This window comes from Camponotus floridanus, unplaced genomic scaffold, assembly GCF_003227725.1.
Source record: "Camponotus floridanus strain SB8 unplaced genomic scaffold, Cflo_v7.5 scaffold152, whole genome shotgun sequence".
Classification (NCBI taxonomy): Eukaryota; Metazoa; Arthropoda; class Insecta; order Hymenoptera; family Formicidae; genus Camponotus; species Camponotus floridanus.
Genome location: NW_020229273.1, coordinates 333,591 through 350,283, shown reverse-complemented (window position 1 = coordinate 350,283; position 16,693 = coordinate 333,591). Strand labels below are relative to the sequence as shown.

The 16,693-nt window shown below is 27.3% G+C and overlaps 2 protein-coding genes across 5 annotated transcripts; one reads left to right on the top strand and one right to left on the bottom strand.

Moving 5' to 3' along the window:
• Positions 1-3,319: 3,319 nt before the first annotated feature.
• LOC105249217 lies at positions 3,320-5,327 on the top strand. 3 transcript variants are annotated; one of them, XM_025406734.1, is made up of 5 exons: positions 3,320-3,594; positions 3,715-3,807; positions 3,896-4,193; positions 4,292-4,458; positions 4,535-5,327. In XM_025406734.1, exons 3-5 carry the CDS (start codon positions 3,980-3,982, stop codon positions 5,126-5,128), a joined length of 975 nt encoding a protein of 324 aa, XP_025262519.1. In that variant the 5' UTR covers positions 3,320-3,594; positions 3,715-3,807; positions 3,896-3,979; the 3' UTR covers positions 5,129-5,327. The 3 variants fall into 3 exon arrangements, with proteins under 3 accessions (XP_025262519.1, XP_025262520.1, XP_025262521.1); XM_025406735.1 differs by having other exon boundaries at positions 3,691-3,807; XM_025406736.1 differs by having other exon boundaries at positions 3,322-3,594; positions 4,397-4,458; positions 4,535-5,325.
• On the bottom strand, positions 4,611-15,805 carry LOC105259357 (cyclic GMP-AMP synthase-like). Of its 2 annotated transcripts, none has more exons than XM_025406733.1 (11): positions 15,627-15,805; positions 13,073-13,236; positions 12,766-12,936; positions 12,496-12,584; positions 12,304-12,409; positions 12,010-12,159; positions 11,119-11,295; positions 7,858-7,980; positions 7,587-7,773; positions 7,373-7,456; positions 4,611-5,112 (listed from the first exon to the last, which is right to left on the bottom strand). In XM_025406733.1, exons 2-11 carry the CDS (start codon positions 13,193-13,195, stop codon positions 5,084-5,086), a joined length of 1,239 nt encoding a protein of 412 aa, XP_025262518.1. In that variant the 5' UTR covers positions 13,196-13,236; positions 15,627-15,805; the 3' UTR covers positions 4,611-5,083. The 2 variants fall into 2 exon arrangements, with proteins under 2 accessions (XP_025262518.1, XP_025262517.1); XM_025406732.1 differs by having other exon boundaries at positions 12,283-12,409; positions 15,627-15,803.
• Positions 15,806-16,693: the final 888 nt, after the last annotated feature.

Genomic DNA, 16,693 nt, shown 5'->3' with positions numbered 1-16,693 from the left:
TTTCTCATAAAATTAAATCAATAATAAAATAACATTAGTATCAACATTTACATAACTTAATATTAATATCACAATAATATTAATTCTAACATTAATTTAAGGCTTTTAGAACTTTTACTGAAAAATCTAAGAACGAATATTTAGACATATCTCTAAAAATAACTTACAAGATATTATAACACACTGGAAGAAACACTTTCCTCTTCTTTCGTGCAGCACTATAACTCGCAAAAACACTGTAACTTACTTATTATGCGAGATCGTGTAAAAGCACGTGGCACGCTGGCAGCCGGCACGAGTGTTCCGAAGTCAAAGAACAAAAAATAAATCATACGCATACGCAATAGAGTGTATACGCATATCCCACCAAATGTTGCTTCTCAGTAACGTATTAGATGTCGTCATGCCCGTCATGAGAAAGAAATTAAGATATATTATGAAAAAAAAATAGTCTAAAGATATGTATGAAATAAATAATACGACGTTTAATAACAACGCGAATGAACTTGTAACTGGATGTTATATTTTTATTTATAATAAACATATTAATAACATATAAAAAACATTTTGACTAATGTTTCTAAAATATTTTATTAATATTTTAAGAGGGATGTTATTAAATAACATTTTTATAATATTTATAAAACATAAATTATAAATTAAAACATAAATTAAAATATTTTTTAAATGTTATTAATATGTTTATTAGAATATTTTTAAAATATTTATAAAACATTATATCATAATGTTTAGAAAATTTATATTAAATCAACATTTTAGAATGTTGATCAAATGTTTCTTGCTTATTGGGAATACTTATCGTGCGGCCGCAATTTACATGGAATCATTTCCCGGGCGTGCACGAAAACTAAGTTGCCGTACATTTTATCGAGGTATTTAATTTTAATTACGGATCAATTTTTGTAAAGATACTGTCACCATTAATTTTTTACATTTACGACACATTCAGCGTATAGTAATGGCATTTTGAATAATTTTCAAATTGAGAGTGGAATAGGCCTATGGGGGAAACCACTATAAAAAAGCGCATCATGCTATCTACCGTAAGGTGGTGTGGAAATGATAGCACAACCTTTTTTCGCCACTAAAAGGACGAGTTATTTTTCGGCGCGATATTGCGATATATCGCAAACCACCATCATGTCTCAGAGAGCGACCCGCCCACCGCTTCGCCGCGCTCATACTATCGGATTACAGTGGGACGACTCTCGTCGCCGCGCGCTTCTACTCATGCAGATTGGCCGATCTTCTTTATTTAATTTTTCTTTAGTTAATTATTGCGACAATCTCAAAACAATACACATCATTCCTTTTTAATTTGAGCCAATTTACTTCCTTATTTCATTAAGGTCGAAAATTGACGAACACCCTGTATAATAAATCAAAATAAAATATGTTTTGCTTGCTTCGTATTATATATATTATACTCTTTTTACCTATACTTTTTTTGTTATATATTTCTTCATTTCTCTGCTTTACTTTCTTGCAAATACTACGCAAATAATATTTTCTTATGATTTTACTCTGGGTTATGTACTTTACACATGTGTAGACTAATAGCCAATGAAAAGTGCTCACACTTTACCTCGTCACCCTCCTCGCAATGGCTTCCCCCCGCGAGTTCACACTCCATCTCTATCTTACTATATCTATACCGATTTCTCCGCGCGCCATTATCGGTCCCCTCGCCATAGAACTAAGTCTGATAGCAGAGAACTAGATGCCTGTCGTAGTCGTGGACGTAAAGTAAGGCTGATGGCAGAGAACTAGATGTCTGTCGTAATCGTGGACGTAAAGTAAGGCAGAGAAAAACGTATGTCGTACAAGGCCATTATCACAATGGCCTTGTACGACATACGTTTTTCTCTGTCTTACTTTACGTCCACGACTACGACAGACGTAAGCGCTCACGTCTAGTTCTCTGCCATCAGCCTAACTTTACGCTCCGTCCAGATATATTTATACGTCCATGACAGGCAGAACTCTGATACAGGCTTAAGGGTACTGCCACATGGCAGTCGGAATTGGGGATTGTCCGATTAGACACAGTACGATTAGACACAGCCAATTATATCGACCGATGCCTAGGGTAACCAGCACGATCAAGCACGATTAGCCAATCAAAACCAGTTGTGTCCAATCTATTGGTCTAATCGGAGGTGTCTCGTCGGAATTTCGGAAAACGGAATCTCGGAAAAGTACTAGAGTGGTGATCAACTAATCAAAATTTTTTTCCAATCCAATTTTTTGATAGCCTCGCTCCCCATGGAGTGATTTTTATGGAAAGCGGAATGTTATTCTAACCTCAAATTGTTTTTTAATTTAGAAAATTTCTTTATTATTTTGTGTTATAATAAACAATACATACAAATGTCACTTTTTTATATATTCTATTGTATTAATTATTTTTTTTTGTCGGAAAGTTATTAAAATAAATTTTTATATTTTTACTAATTTCCGAAATGCTTCGAATATTAGTTCATGGGGAGCCCAGCCACAAAAAAACCGGACCGACAAACACGCAACTTTTATTCCTGACAATATGATAACTATTTTATGTCAAATCCCAGACAACATACATGTCCAAAAGACATCTAAGGCTGGTATTTATAGTCCGATCTTATATTTAAGATCGTCTTAAGTCTGCTTGGAGGTTGACTTAAGACCTCCTTCAACCAATCAAATAGCTGCATAGCATTTCAAGCTCGAACTTAAGACGATCTCAAATATAAGGTCGGACTATGAATACCGGCCTAAAAGACTACTTAGGCCGGTATTCATAGTCCGATCTTATATTTAAGATCGTCTTAAGTCTGGTCTGAGGTTGACTTAAGACCTCTTTCAACCAATCAAATAGCTGCGTAGTATTTCAAGCTCGAACTTAAGACGATCTCAAATATAAGATCGGACTATGAATACCGGCCTTAAAGTCCTCTAGACGTCTTTAAAAAATCTTTTGGCCTTTTTGTACTGTCTGGGATATTTTGATTAAATATTTATATGTACATTAATAAATATTCACCAAACAATTATTTATTAACAATAAAATTCTTCTTATAAAGATAAAAATTCAATCCCGTTTAATTCATAGTTCTAGTATTCTAGTATCTTTTCCGAGATTCCGTTTTCCGAAATTCTGACTGCCATGTGACAGCACCCTAATGATGCATCATTGGGAGTGGCAGGATGGGTGAAAGTTCACTGATTCGCTACAAGTGCATTTGGAATCTAGACGAGAAGTGCATATAGATTTATATTCTGTATAACAACACTTTCTATGTAATTAATTTTCGCTCCAAAATAAAATAAAGATATATTCATAATTTTTAACGTTGGAAAAAAGTAAAGATGAAAGATGAAAGGTGAGTTTAGCTAAAAAAAAAAATAAAAATTATCACGTAATATTGTATCACGTGAAAGTTGATTCCACAAGACTTCTACACGTAATGTTAAATAAATAAAATATTTGGATATCAATAGATCAATAGATCAATAGTTAAATAAAATATTTGGATATCAATAAATCTCTTCAGAGACTTCAATAAAAGAGCGTGCTTATTTAACGCTTTACAGGTATGTAAAATAAAATTTTGAATAATTAAAATTCTTTCATTATTTTTATTATGATTAAAATTGTAATAAAATGTCATTGTTATAAATAAATTATAGAAATTACGTGAAAATTGATTCCAGAGAGATTTCTACAAGTGACGTTAAATAAGATGTTTATATACCATTAAGTCTCATCAGACTTTGATAAAAGTGTGCTTATTCGACGCTTTATAGGTACGGAAAACAAAATTGTGAATAATTAAAATCGTCTCATTATTTTTATTATGATTAAAATTGTGATATAAGCGTGTCATTGTTGTAGATAAATTGTAGAAATCAAATACCAATGAAGAGATAACACAGAGAGAATAAGAAAAGAGAGCTCATCAAATCAATATATAAAATAATGGAAATTCAAACTTTTATATTCTTTGATCTGAAAACAACTGGACTGATTCAAGAAAAGCTTATGCCAAGAATCACAGAAATTGCTTTAATCGCTGTTGGAAGAGAGTCAATATGTAATAGCAACAAAGCATCTCTGCCACGAGTCTTACAAAAGTTAATACTTCCGATTAATCCCCAAAAAATTATACCGCCAAATGTAGAGTACATAACAAGTAAGTTGTTTTATTAGCTTAGATTAATTAATATATAGACAAATAAAATTTAAAAAATCAATTGAAAATTTTGATACCATAATTTTATAAATTTGTAGAGCTGTTTAATGATGATATGTTACTGCTGCGGCCTTTCGAATGTGAAGTTTATGAGTTAATAATGTGTTTTCTACAGCGTCTCACACCACCAATTTGTTTTGCAGCACATAACGGCAAAAGTTTTTACTATCCAATATTCTTCCAGGAACTCGAGCGTACAAATAAGGTACAATTGATTTTTAAAGGTACTAATTGCTAATTTTTCTAGATTTTTAATAACACTTAGTTTTTCTCCATTAAAGGTTCTTGATGACAAAATCCTCTGCATTGATACATGGAACATGTTTAAAGATTTATTCGAGAAAAAAGACTCTGAACCAAAGATGATCCAAAATTTATTGAACGATGAATATAATAATTCACTTTCTATGTTGGATATGGATATCAGAATAATAGGGCAAGAGGCTACGGCAACGTCCACTTCGCTAATGACATCTGCCCATGATGGATATATCAAAACTATAAGCAATAAGAAATATGATATAAATGAAGTATATAACGGTAACATTGATATCGAATCGTCGAAGAATTTTAGACAAAAAGATAACGAGAAAACGCCAGAGAATCAAATAATAAGGCAGCATGAAATCGCTGTCAAACGACCATTTAAAAATTATTATCCAAGAAAGAGATTGGATTTTGGGTGCGAAGAGAGACCAGTCAATCTGCAACTCAACACCATTTACAAATGTATGTTTGGTTCAAATATCCCTCAGGAGCATTCAGCCGAAGCCGGCTGTCTTGCCATGATACGTTGCGTCACTAATATCGTCGACTTCTTCCTTGAGTGGTCAGACAATCACGCAATTCCATTCGCTAGCTGTAAAGGAATTTAGTTCAACGTTATTAATTGATGTTGTAAACAGTTGAAATTATACAGGGTGTCCGGGCCGGTCGAATATTTCATAAACTATGCACTTCAGAAAGAAATGTTTCAAACAAAAGTTGTATGGCTTAAAGAGGGCCATAAGACGGTGTCATTGGTTTGACCTTGCACAGTCGTTTGAAGGTCACGTGAAGATCGCCTTCAATTTTTTAAATCGAACCACCTATTTTTTATTGAATGTCCTGGTAGCTCACATCGAGAGCTTTCTAAAACACTGTAATAAAGTATTTCTTCATTAAGTACTTTCCGAGTTATGAGGCTTGAAATTATTTCTTAATTTTACATAAACAGTAAAATATCTTGTAAAATATTCATTTCTCGATTATTTTACCTTAATACTTTTGTGTACAAAATAATGAGAGGAATTAATTGGTGTAAAGAAAACGCATAGTTGTTTAAAAAAAAAATTGTTAATTCCAAATTACACATTTTTTCTTGAAAACAACTGTATGTTTTCTTTACATCAATTGATTGCTCTCATTATTTTGTACATAAAAGTATTAAGGTAAGATAATCAAAAAATAAATATTTTACTAGATATTTTATGGTTTATGCAAAATTAAGAAATGATTTCAAGCCTCATAACTCGAAAAGTACTGAAGAAATACTTTATTATAGTGTTTTGGAAAGCTCCCGAAATAAGCTACACAAATATGTAATAAAAAACAGGGGGTTTTACTTAAAAAATTGACGTTGACCATCACGTGTCCTTCAAATAACTCTCCGAGTCAAATCATTGCTACCATCTGATGGCCCCTTTCGAGCCATACAACTTTTGTCTGAAACGTTTCTTTCTAAAGTGCATAGTCTATAAAATATTCGACCGGTTCGGCACTTTTGGGACACCCTGTATACAAACAAGTTAAGCATGATACAAAACAATACAGTACAAAGGGAATATATGATTGTTGTTGAATTAAGATATAAGGCTAGTGTGTGAAATTAATGGTTATGTTTGCCAAAGCTCTCATCTCTATACATTGGATTAGTAAGTGCGAATGACTTTATAACTTGGATTTTTAGTCTGAATGAGACTATTTGTGATAGCAAAATATGACTCATTGGCTGTTCATTTCCTTTTCATATATATAAATTAATATTACATATATAAATTTATAATTTATCATAAGTACGAAATTAATTAGCAATCTATTAATGGATAACTTTGCATGCGATAGTAATCTACTTCAATAATGCATGTTGAATTATTGTTTATACTGATTTATTAATTATTTTGTTTGCTTATTTATGTTTGCATATATATGTAAAATTTAATTTATTTTTTGGTAACACTTATGAAAAAATTGGAAAAAGCTTTTTATTTCTAGGAAAGAATTGTGTGACCTTTTTCTTCTTTTTTTTTATTATAGATGAGAGAAATGCTAAAAAAATAAATATTGTCGATACACTCAAATTTAAAAACAATGTATATAATCAGATAACAACATAAAAATGTTTCTAGTTTGATGTTGAAAAATATTAGAAGATATAAATCTCTTCTTTATAAGAAACAATGTTAAACTCTATTCTTACCTCTTTCTTGAACAGAAAAAGGAAAGAGAAGAGAAAAATGAGACTATTTTATGAAAATGTTGTTATGTAAAGAAACTATGTTAAACCTGTTTTAATGACTATTGTTTATGACTATCTTTAAAGTATATTAATATTCTTTTAATTAATGATAGATGTTTTATCATAAACTTGTATATATACTTTGATAAGATCATTAATTTTTTTATTAACTGTATTAATAATTCGATTATACTTTAGGTACTTAACTTTATTTATATTCATAATAGATAAACTTATGTTTTTATTTTTACGAAGTAAGTTTGATGTAAAAGGATATAGAATAAAAATATTTTTATACTCTTAAAACTGTGAATAAAATGGAGAACTAAGGTGACACTTTTGTACATTGTATATATTTTCAATATGCCAGTTCTCGAAAACGTAAATGAAAGTGAAATAATTATTTCTAAATTAGCGAAAGAGAATTATAATTGGACGAAAGTCTCACGGAATAGTATATAGAATCCGTTATCGGTGTGTATGTATGTATGTATGCGTATGCCATTTAATTAAAAAAATAATTTTAAGTGAAAAAATAAATTTGAAAATAAAAAAGTCCCGTCCTGATAGCGAATTATTAATAATGAATTATTTTATATATTTATATATATAACATATTTACCAGGCTCTGACTCTGATGATTCTGATGATTCTGATTGATATGAACTGCATGGATTAATTAAAGATCGCAATTCGTCTCCATTTACTGCAATATTAATATTTGTATATTTTGATAAATAAAGTAGTAAAATCAATATTCTAGTAATCAATATTCTAATTATCAAATTTTATAAACATAGTTCGATATACTTACATTTCATGAAAAAAATACTTACGAATATATCTTGCTATTGCATATTTATCATTCGCGATAGTTGTCTCGATATCTTTTATAATTCGATTTATTCTTCCTTCCATATTTCTCATTTCATCATGTGTAATACGTTCCAATAAATTAAGATCTTCATCCCAGTAGTAACTTATCCTGCCTTTGCGAAAAGCCTCACGAAGTTGTTGTAACATCTACAAATGTATTTAAGTAACAAAGTTCTTTTATAAGTAATTTAATAAGGAAAAACTTTTGAATTATAATATAATAATACGTACCGTGAAGAATAAAGAAGTATCTGATTGCTTGTTCGAAATCCGAAAAATGTTTAATTCATTCAAACATAATGTTTCAATATAATAGCTGGCAATAGCGTTCCATTTTTGTGTGTCTCTGAGTTTCTGAGAGAATGCAATTAATAATTATATATTAAAATAAAGTAATTTGTCATATCAAAGTATAGAAAAAGAATATTTTTAAATAAATTAACTTACAATCTAAAATTTATTATACTTTTCTCTATAAAAGGAATTTTAGAGCTTCTTCTCTATTCAAAATTTTTAAATATAAAAATTGATAAAATAAAAATTAAACCTTAATGAAATTACTTAATGATTAGATATACAAATACATCAATTAAAACTTAATAATATAGATTTATATTTTTCATATATTAATACATAGTAATATTATATAATTGTATAATAATTTTTTTTTATTATATAAATATAAATATATATATATATATATATATATATATATATATATATATATATACAGAGTGTCCCAAAAGACCGATCGAATATTTCATAAACTATGCACTTTAGAAAGAAATGTTTCAGACAAAAGTTGTATGACTTGAAGGGGGCCATCAGATAGTGGCAATGATTTGACCTTGGAGAGTCATTTGAAAGTGACGTAAAGGTCACCTTCAATTTCTTAAATGGAACCTCCTATTTTTTATTACATATTCGTGTAGCTTATCTCGAGAGCTTTCCAAAACACTATAATAAAGTATTTCTTCATAAAGTACTTTTCAAGTTATGAGGCTTGAAATCATTTCTTAATTTTGCATAAACCATAAAATATCTAGTAAAATATTCATTTTTCGATTATCTTACCTTAATATTTTTATGTACAAAATAATGAGAGGAATCAATTGGTAAAGAAAACACATAGTTGTTTTAAAAAAATATGTAATTGTTAATTGCAAATTACATATTTTTTTCTTCATCAATTGAATGATTTATAGATGTTAGCTGCTTGAATCGACCATGTTTGCAGTAACGTACAATCGAGTTAAATACAGTGAATCAAATAATATACATATTCTATGCAAAAGAGATTTCTTTTTACGCGGCAGATGCATCTCACTATAATAAGAAATCACGTTATTAGAAAAAAACCGTGTAGAAAGAAAAATATGCACATAAAAGAGTTAAATACAGGGTGTTTCATTTTAATCCGACCACCTAAATTTCTTGGAACCTAAGCAAGATAGAGAAAAATGTTTTAGACAAAAGTTGTATGGTTTCAAGGGGGACATAAGATGTCATTAGTTTGATCTTGAAGAGCCACCTGAAGGACACGCGAAGGTCAGCTCCAACTTTTTAAATGGGACACCCTATATGCTTTTGCATATTCTTGTAGCTCATCTCAAGAGCTTTCCAAAACACTATAATTAAGTTAGTTTTCATTAAGTATTTTCCAAGTTATGAGGTTTGAAATCATTTTTTAATTTTACATAAACCGTAAAATATCTTGTAAAATATTCATTTTTCGATTATTTTACCTTAATACTTTTATGTACAAAATAATGAGAGGAATCAATTGGTGTAAAGAAAACACATAGTTGTTTCTAAGAAAAAATATGTAATTTGCAATTAACAATTCCATATTTTTTCTTAAAAACTGTATGTTTTCTTTACACCAATTGATTCCTCTCATTATTTTGTACATAAAAGTATTAAGGTAAAATAATCGAAAAATGAATATTTTACAAGATATTTTACGGTTTATGTAAAATTAAAAAATGATTTCAAACCTCATAACTTGGAAAATACTTAATGAAAACTAACTTAATTATAGTGTTTTGGAAAGCTCTTGAGATGAGCTACAAGAATATGCAAAAGCATATAGGGTGTCCCATTTAAAAAGTTGGAGCTGACCTTCGCGTGTCCTTCAGGTGGCTCTTCAAGATCGAATTAATGACACCATCTTATGTCCCTCTTGAAACCATACAACTTTTGTCTAAAACATTTTTCTCTATCTTGCTTAGGTTCCGAGAAATTTAGGTGGTCGGATTAAAATGAAACACCCTGTATATTAGAAAAGTATGTATGCATAGAATATGTATATTATTTGATTCACAGTATTTAATTCACTCGTACGTTATTGTATAGACACGGTCGATCCAAGCAGCTGTCATCTATGAATCATTCAATTGATTACAATTACAATTGGTAATTAACCTCTAATGATAAAAGGTTGGTACACCCTTATGATTCACCCTGTATATACATATATATTATATTATATAATAAAACTATATAATATACAGGGTGTCCCATTTCAATGTCTCCAAATAATTTTCTTATTTTTAATTTTAGAAAAAGATGTTTCAGACAAAAGTTGTATGGTTTCTAAGGGGACATAAGATGGTGCCATTGACCTTGAAGAACACATGAAGATTTACATGAAGATTACGTGAAGGTCATTTTGAATTTCTTAAATGGAACACTCTATATATTTGTGCATATTCTTGTAGCTTACCTCGAGAGCTTTCCAAAACACTATAATAAATTATTTTTCCATGAAGTACTTTTCGAATTATGAGGCTTGAAATCGTCTTTTAATTTTACATAAACCATAAAATATCTTGTAAAATATTCGATTATCTTATCTTAATACTTTTATGTACAAAATAATGAGAGGAATCAATTGGTGTAAAGAAAACATACAGTTGTTTTTAAAAAAAAATCTGGAATTATTAATTGCAAATTACATATTTTTTCTTAGAAACAACTATGTGTTTTCTTTACACCAATTGATTCCTCTCATTATTTTGTACATAAAAGTATTAAGATAAGATAATCGAAAAATGAATATTTTACAAGATATTTTATGGTTTATGTAAAATTAGGAAATGATTTCAAGCCTCATAACTCGAAAAGTACTTTATGAAAAAATAATTTATTATAGTGTTTTAGAAAGCTCTCGAGATAAGCTACAAGAATATGCAAAAATATATAGGGTGTTCGATCTAAGAAATTTAAAATGACCTTCACGTAACTGTCATGTGACTCTTCAAGGTCAAACTAATGGCATCATCTTATGTCCCCCTAGAAACCATACAACTTTTGTCTGAAACATCTTTTTCTAAAATTAAAAATAAGAAAGTTATTTGGTGTCGGACATTAAAATGAGACACCCTGTACATATATATATATATATATATATATATATATATATATATATATATATTACTGTAAATTAATTTATTAAAAATAAATAGATATTTATTATTTTATCTATCATACCTTTAAATGACGTATTATGGGTTTCGCACGCCCATAAATAGATTGATTAGAAAGTAAATCTTTTTCGAACTCGTAGAAACATAATCGCCAATAACGACTTCGTCGATCTTTGAAATTGGCTCTACTATTATTCAAAGGTTTAGGGACTATGGACCAATATCTAGAACCTGGATTACACTGCAAAACGTGCAATTTAATGATAGTGCGCGTAATTATATAATTAATAAATAATAAATTAGTGCAAATTATTTGTCGCTTTTCTCTATTAAATCGTATTTAAATTAAAGTAGCAAATTTTAGTATTTAAAAAAAAAGAATTTGAAAAATATCTTGTTAGATGAAAAAAGTAAATCAAAATAACAATAGCTCTAATATTATTCTAAATAATAAACTTTTCAAAACTATAATTTTATTATTATCCTTGTGTGTCTGATACATACGACAAATCTTTTACTCTAATATAATTTTAATTTTATGTTACGTTTTTAAAATTGATTTTGGAACGTCTTCGTGATGGTTTACTAGCTCTATTGTTATTCAAAGGTTTAAAGCGTGCGGACTAATATCTAGAAGCTGGACGATACTGCAAAGCGTGCAATTTAATGATAGTGTGCGTAATTTAAATTATATAATTAAGAAATTGGTGCAAATTATTTGTCGCTTTTCTCTATTAAATTTTATTTAAAATAAAATTGAAAATTTCAATATTTGAAAAAAAAATTTTTGAAAATATCTTGTTAAGTGTAAAAAGTGAATCAAAGTCACAGTAGCTCTAATATTATTTTAAATAATAAACTTGTATTTTTCAAAATTATAATTTTATTATTATCCTTGTGTCTGACACATACGACAAATCTTTTGCTCTAATATAATGTTTTAATTTTATGTTACGTTTTTTAAAATTGACATTTTGGAACATCTTGGTGGTGGTTTACTGGTTGAAAAAGCTAATACAGGAACCACATCAATATCAACCGGCTTTCCAGAAACTTCAAATGAAACTGTTAGCGTAAATGCTGGTCCTGTTTTTCTTACCGTTATCTAAAAATAAAGATGGAAAATTTTTTAGTTTTTGCCTTTTTGACATGATACACTACTATGATATAACACACTGTTGGAATACTGTATGTATTTGTATCCAATGTATGTTAATGTTACTCTTACCGGGCTATAACCACTGAATACAATTTTATTATTTTTATCAGCCACTTTACTTAAAATTCCTTCTATCCATCCGCGAAATTTATCTTGATTTAAATATGATTCATCATCAATAAAAGCACTCAATTCCCTAGAGAGACAAAAGTACAATTTCTTTTTTGAAAAAACACAACTTCTCTTTTTTTCTAAATCATAGAAAATTTTAATGCGATTTACCGTAATGCTTCCTGTCCTAAATTTAACGTATTGTCTCTATCTCCCCAAGTCGTACGTATTTTAATATAACTTGGACAATCTGAGATAAACTGTAATAATTTATAAATATTTATTATTATTTAACAAAAGTAAATTATATATTTTAATTTAAAAAAAAGCAAATATATTGCTTATTAATAATTCTCTTAAACTTATAACTTCCAACATATTATGCCATACTTCTAACTTTATTTATACTTTATTTTTTTTCAAATTCGAAAATAATATTACTATTATATCTCTCTCTTTAAAGGGTAATCTCATGACCAAATCTAAATCATATTCCCCTGGGTCTCCAACTCGAGTTTTTTTGTAATAACTACCTGCCCACAGAATTCTTTCATACATTTTTTTAAACAGAGGGCTTTGCTGTTGCATAGCTTCTGTTAACTTTTCAAAAACCTACGACATAAATTGACATGTAAATTTTATAATGCATTACAAATAACGTTATATATAATATTATATAAAACGTTAATATAACGATTTTAATAAAATATATTTTTAAATATAAAATATTATCATTTTTTTACAATACCCTACTCAAATGTTGATTGTGATTTCTCTCATCATGAAAATCCAAACTTATAAATCGTTTGTTTATTTTCTTGAATATATCATCGTTAATTAAATGGCGTTCAATATTTGCGTTGTTGTACATTATTATATATGTATAATTATTGAATTTTTCTAATCTAAAATCTAAAATTTTAACTTAAAATTATGCACATAGTACAAAACATTTTGTATTTCTGTTAAAATTTTCTCGTGTAAAAATTTTTGTGTTAAATTTTTAACATACTCTTATGTTAATGTAACATATTATCATTGCGTTATTTTGACATTTCTGCGTTGAGTTAATATTCATCGTTTCTAAGAGTTAAAACAACACAATTAATATGCAAATGCAAGAATTTTTGATGAAATGTTATATGTTACAATGAACAGATAAGTTGTGTTATTTTTCTCTCTATAACAGTTTCCATATGTTAAATCGATATATCTCTTCTGTTATTTATCATAAAAATGTAAGAATAACATTTTCTTTTAATTAAATTTAACATTATAAATATGTTAATTTAACATAAACTTTATTTTCAGATAAAGTTTAAGTGTTACACCTTTGTGTTTTAAAACATATTACTGGTGTTGTTTATTTACATACTTGCCTTCTGTTAAATTAACATTAAAATTAGAGTGGATAAATTGGGACATGTGAAATATGTTAAATTTAACACAAAATTTTTTACTGTGCATTAAAATTATACAAAACTGTCACATTATAAAAATATCATATTATTATGACAACATAAAAGAGGACTTATCATAGAATTATCATGCAATTAGGTTTCTTAAATATGTAATAAATAATATAATAAATAATATATTTTAAACGGAAATTAAAAAAAAGATGAAAAAGTAGAGAAAGAATATAAAAATATTTGATATTTTTATTAAAAAAGAAAATAATATTGTAAAGAGAATAATTATTATATTTCAAAATTAAATTTTTAATTTTCCCTTTTTTTAATGCATTCAGAAGAAATAAAATTTTCTATTATAAATATATAAAAATATATTGTTTGTAATTAGTACGATAAAGAGCTGTGCTTGAATATTTCATTATAAACGTATACTGCACATATCAGATTTATGTTACTATTTCTGAATCTTACGCAAAATTTCCGAGAAATTTTAATCGGTAGTTTAAATAAGCAAATTTATCTACATATTCATATTACGCGATATAAATAATTTTTTAAACAATAATAAAGATGATATTGTATAGATATCATCATTTATAATAAATATATTATTGTGACAACATAAAAGAGGACTTATCATAGAATTACCATGCAATTAGATTTCTTAAATATGTAATAAATAATATAATAAATAATATATTTTAAACGGAAATTAAAAAAAGATGAAAAAGTAGAGAAAGAATATAAAAATATTTGATATTTTTATTAAAAAAGAAAATAATATTGTAAAAAGAATAATTATTATATTTCAAAATTAAATTTTTAATTTTTTCCTTTTTTTTAATGCATTCAGAAGAAATAAATAAATTTTCTATAAATATATAAAAGTATATTGTTTGTAATTAGTACGATAAAGAGCTGCTTGAATATTTCATTATAAACGTATACTGCATATATCAGATTTATGTTACTATTTCTGAATCTTCCGCAAAATTTCCGAGAAATTTTAATCGGTAGTTTAAATAAGCAAATTTATTATCTACATATTCATATCATATAATTTAATATTCATATCATATCATATAATTTATTATCTACATATTCATATCATATCATATTGCATACGCGATATAAATAATTTTTTAAACGATAATAAAGATGATATTGTATAGATATCATCATTTATAATAAATATGTTATTATCTCTGAATCTTCCGCAAAATTTCCGAGAAACTAATCTGAAACTAATCTGAAATTAATCTTAAATAAGCAAATTTATTTACATATTCATATCGCATACGCGATATTTTTTTAACGCTGGCAAAAATCGTCATTTATAATAAATGTAATGAAATCTGTTTATAAAAATGTTGATCAAAAAATGTGAATGCAGAAATATATATGTGGAATTAACTTTCGCCGATTCAGATAAATTCCGTAGAGTTTGTTACAAGTGAGAAATATTAACATAAATTTGATAAACAATATTGATGCAAAGAATAAAATTTATTTCAAAAATATATTGATTAAATAGTCTGCTCAATAAAAAGATTATTTAAAAAATTACTATTAAATTTTTTAAAAATATTTTGGATCAATAAAAAATTCATTTAATCATAGAGCTATTAGTTATCCTGTTATATAATACAATATTGAATTATGGCGTTGATAACGAACTAAATCCTTAATAATTTGTAATAGTGAAAAGAGAGAATATTCAATTTCAATGTTAATAAAAGAATTTCAATTTGTGATGATAATAAAAGAAATTATTTTTATTTAATTACAAAATCATTTTGTTGTAAATTACGATAAAATTATCGATGATAATACGTTAAATTCTGTATCTATAATATCGAATTCGATTTTTTTATCGTATCTACTTACCAAACAAGAAATGCAAATAACCTCAGCGTAGATCGGCAGATTTGTGATAATATTCACAAAAATTGCGATTTGTACAGTACTAATACAATACGATACAATAATAGTTCGAATTATTGGATTTTAAAAGATTCTCTTTATTAATAATTAATTTGTTTGCAAAATTATAATATAAATAAAATTGCAGACTATATCAAGCTATAAATTCTACTGTGCTCTTGCCAAGAAAACGCTGCTTTTATATAGCTACGAGACAAATGAAAGTTTTTCCACACTAAACTGAATACGAGTACTTCGGGATTCTCCCGTCGAAAAACTAAAGTTAACTAACGCCTATTGACGTATGCAAGAACTATGAATCATCAATTAAAGTCGTCACATATCCAGATGGCGTTTTAGTATAGTAAAAAGGGTAAAAAGTTTAAAATGCTGTATGAATGAATAAATTAATGAATGAGAAAAAATAACATATTTTTATACTATTATATAAAATAACATATTTTTTTATTTGGTCTATTATATAGATCACATCTTTAATTAAATTAATAGACTAAATGTTATATAAAATTGTGAAAAGTCGTAAAACTTTTTAAATTTATCTTTTTTTTTATACAATATCATTGAAAATATGCTCTTCAATTAAAAAGATTGAATAAAAGATCTTAATCTTAGCAGATACAATCTTATGCAATATTTAGTATTGACAGAAAGTTTAAGGATGTTTTGTATCTATTTGCAAAATATTGAGAATTTAATGAAAATTGTACAAAATGTCTTTACATATGTTTAGAATCTACAGTAGAATTTTTAAATCAACTATTTTCATCGACTCGTCGATTAGTCGATTAGCCCAGACAGCACACATGTCCAAAAAACATCTAAAAGACGACTTAAGGGCGTCTTAAAGTCCTTTAAACATCTTTAAGATATCTTTTAGTTTTTTTTGTGCTGTCTGAGCATGGAAATAATATTCACAATTTGTTTAAAATTTGCAAAAGTTTAGATACAGAGGAAATATTTGGTCAAATAATATTATACAAATACTAACTGGTTAAAAAGATATTAAATAT

Excerpts from the sequence above, each read along its gene's own strand:
- LOC105259357 (XM_025406732.1), bottom strand. The coding sequence starts at position 13,195 with ATGTACAACAACGCAAATATTGAACGCCATTTAATTAACGATGATATA. Across the intron at positions 12,937-13,072 it reads ACAATCAACATTTGAGTAGG|GTTTTTGAAAAGTTAACAGA; the intron begins GTATTGTAAAAA and ends TTTATGTCGTAG. Across the intron at positions 7,981-11,118 it reads CCATAATACGTCATTTAAAG|AAACTCAGAGACACACAAAA; the intron begins GTATGATAGATA and ends GCATTCTCTCAG.
- LOC105249217 (XM_025406734.1), top strand. The coding sequence starts at position 3,980 with ATGGAAATTCAAACTTTTATATTCTTTGATCTGAAAACAACTGGACTG. Across the intron at positions 4,194-4,291 it reads AAATGTAGAGTACATAACAA|AGCTGTTTAATGATGATATG; the intron begins GTAAGTTGTTTT and ends ATAAATTTGTAG. Across the intron at positions 4,459-4,534 it reads AACTCGAGCGTACAAATAAG|GTTCTTGATGACAAAATCCT; the intron begins GTACAATTGATT and ends TCTCCATTAAAG.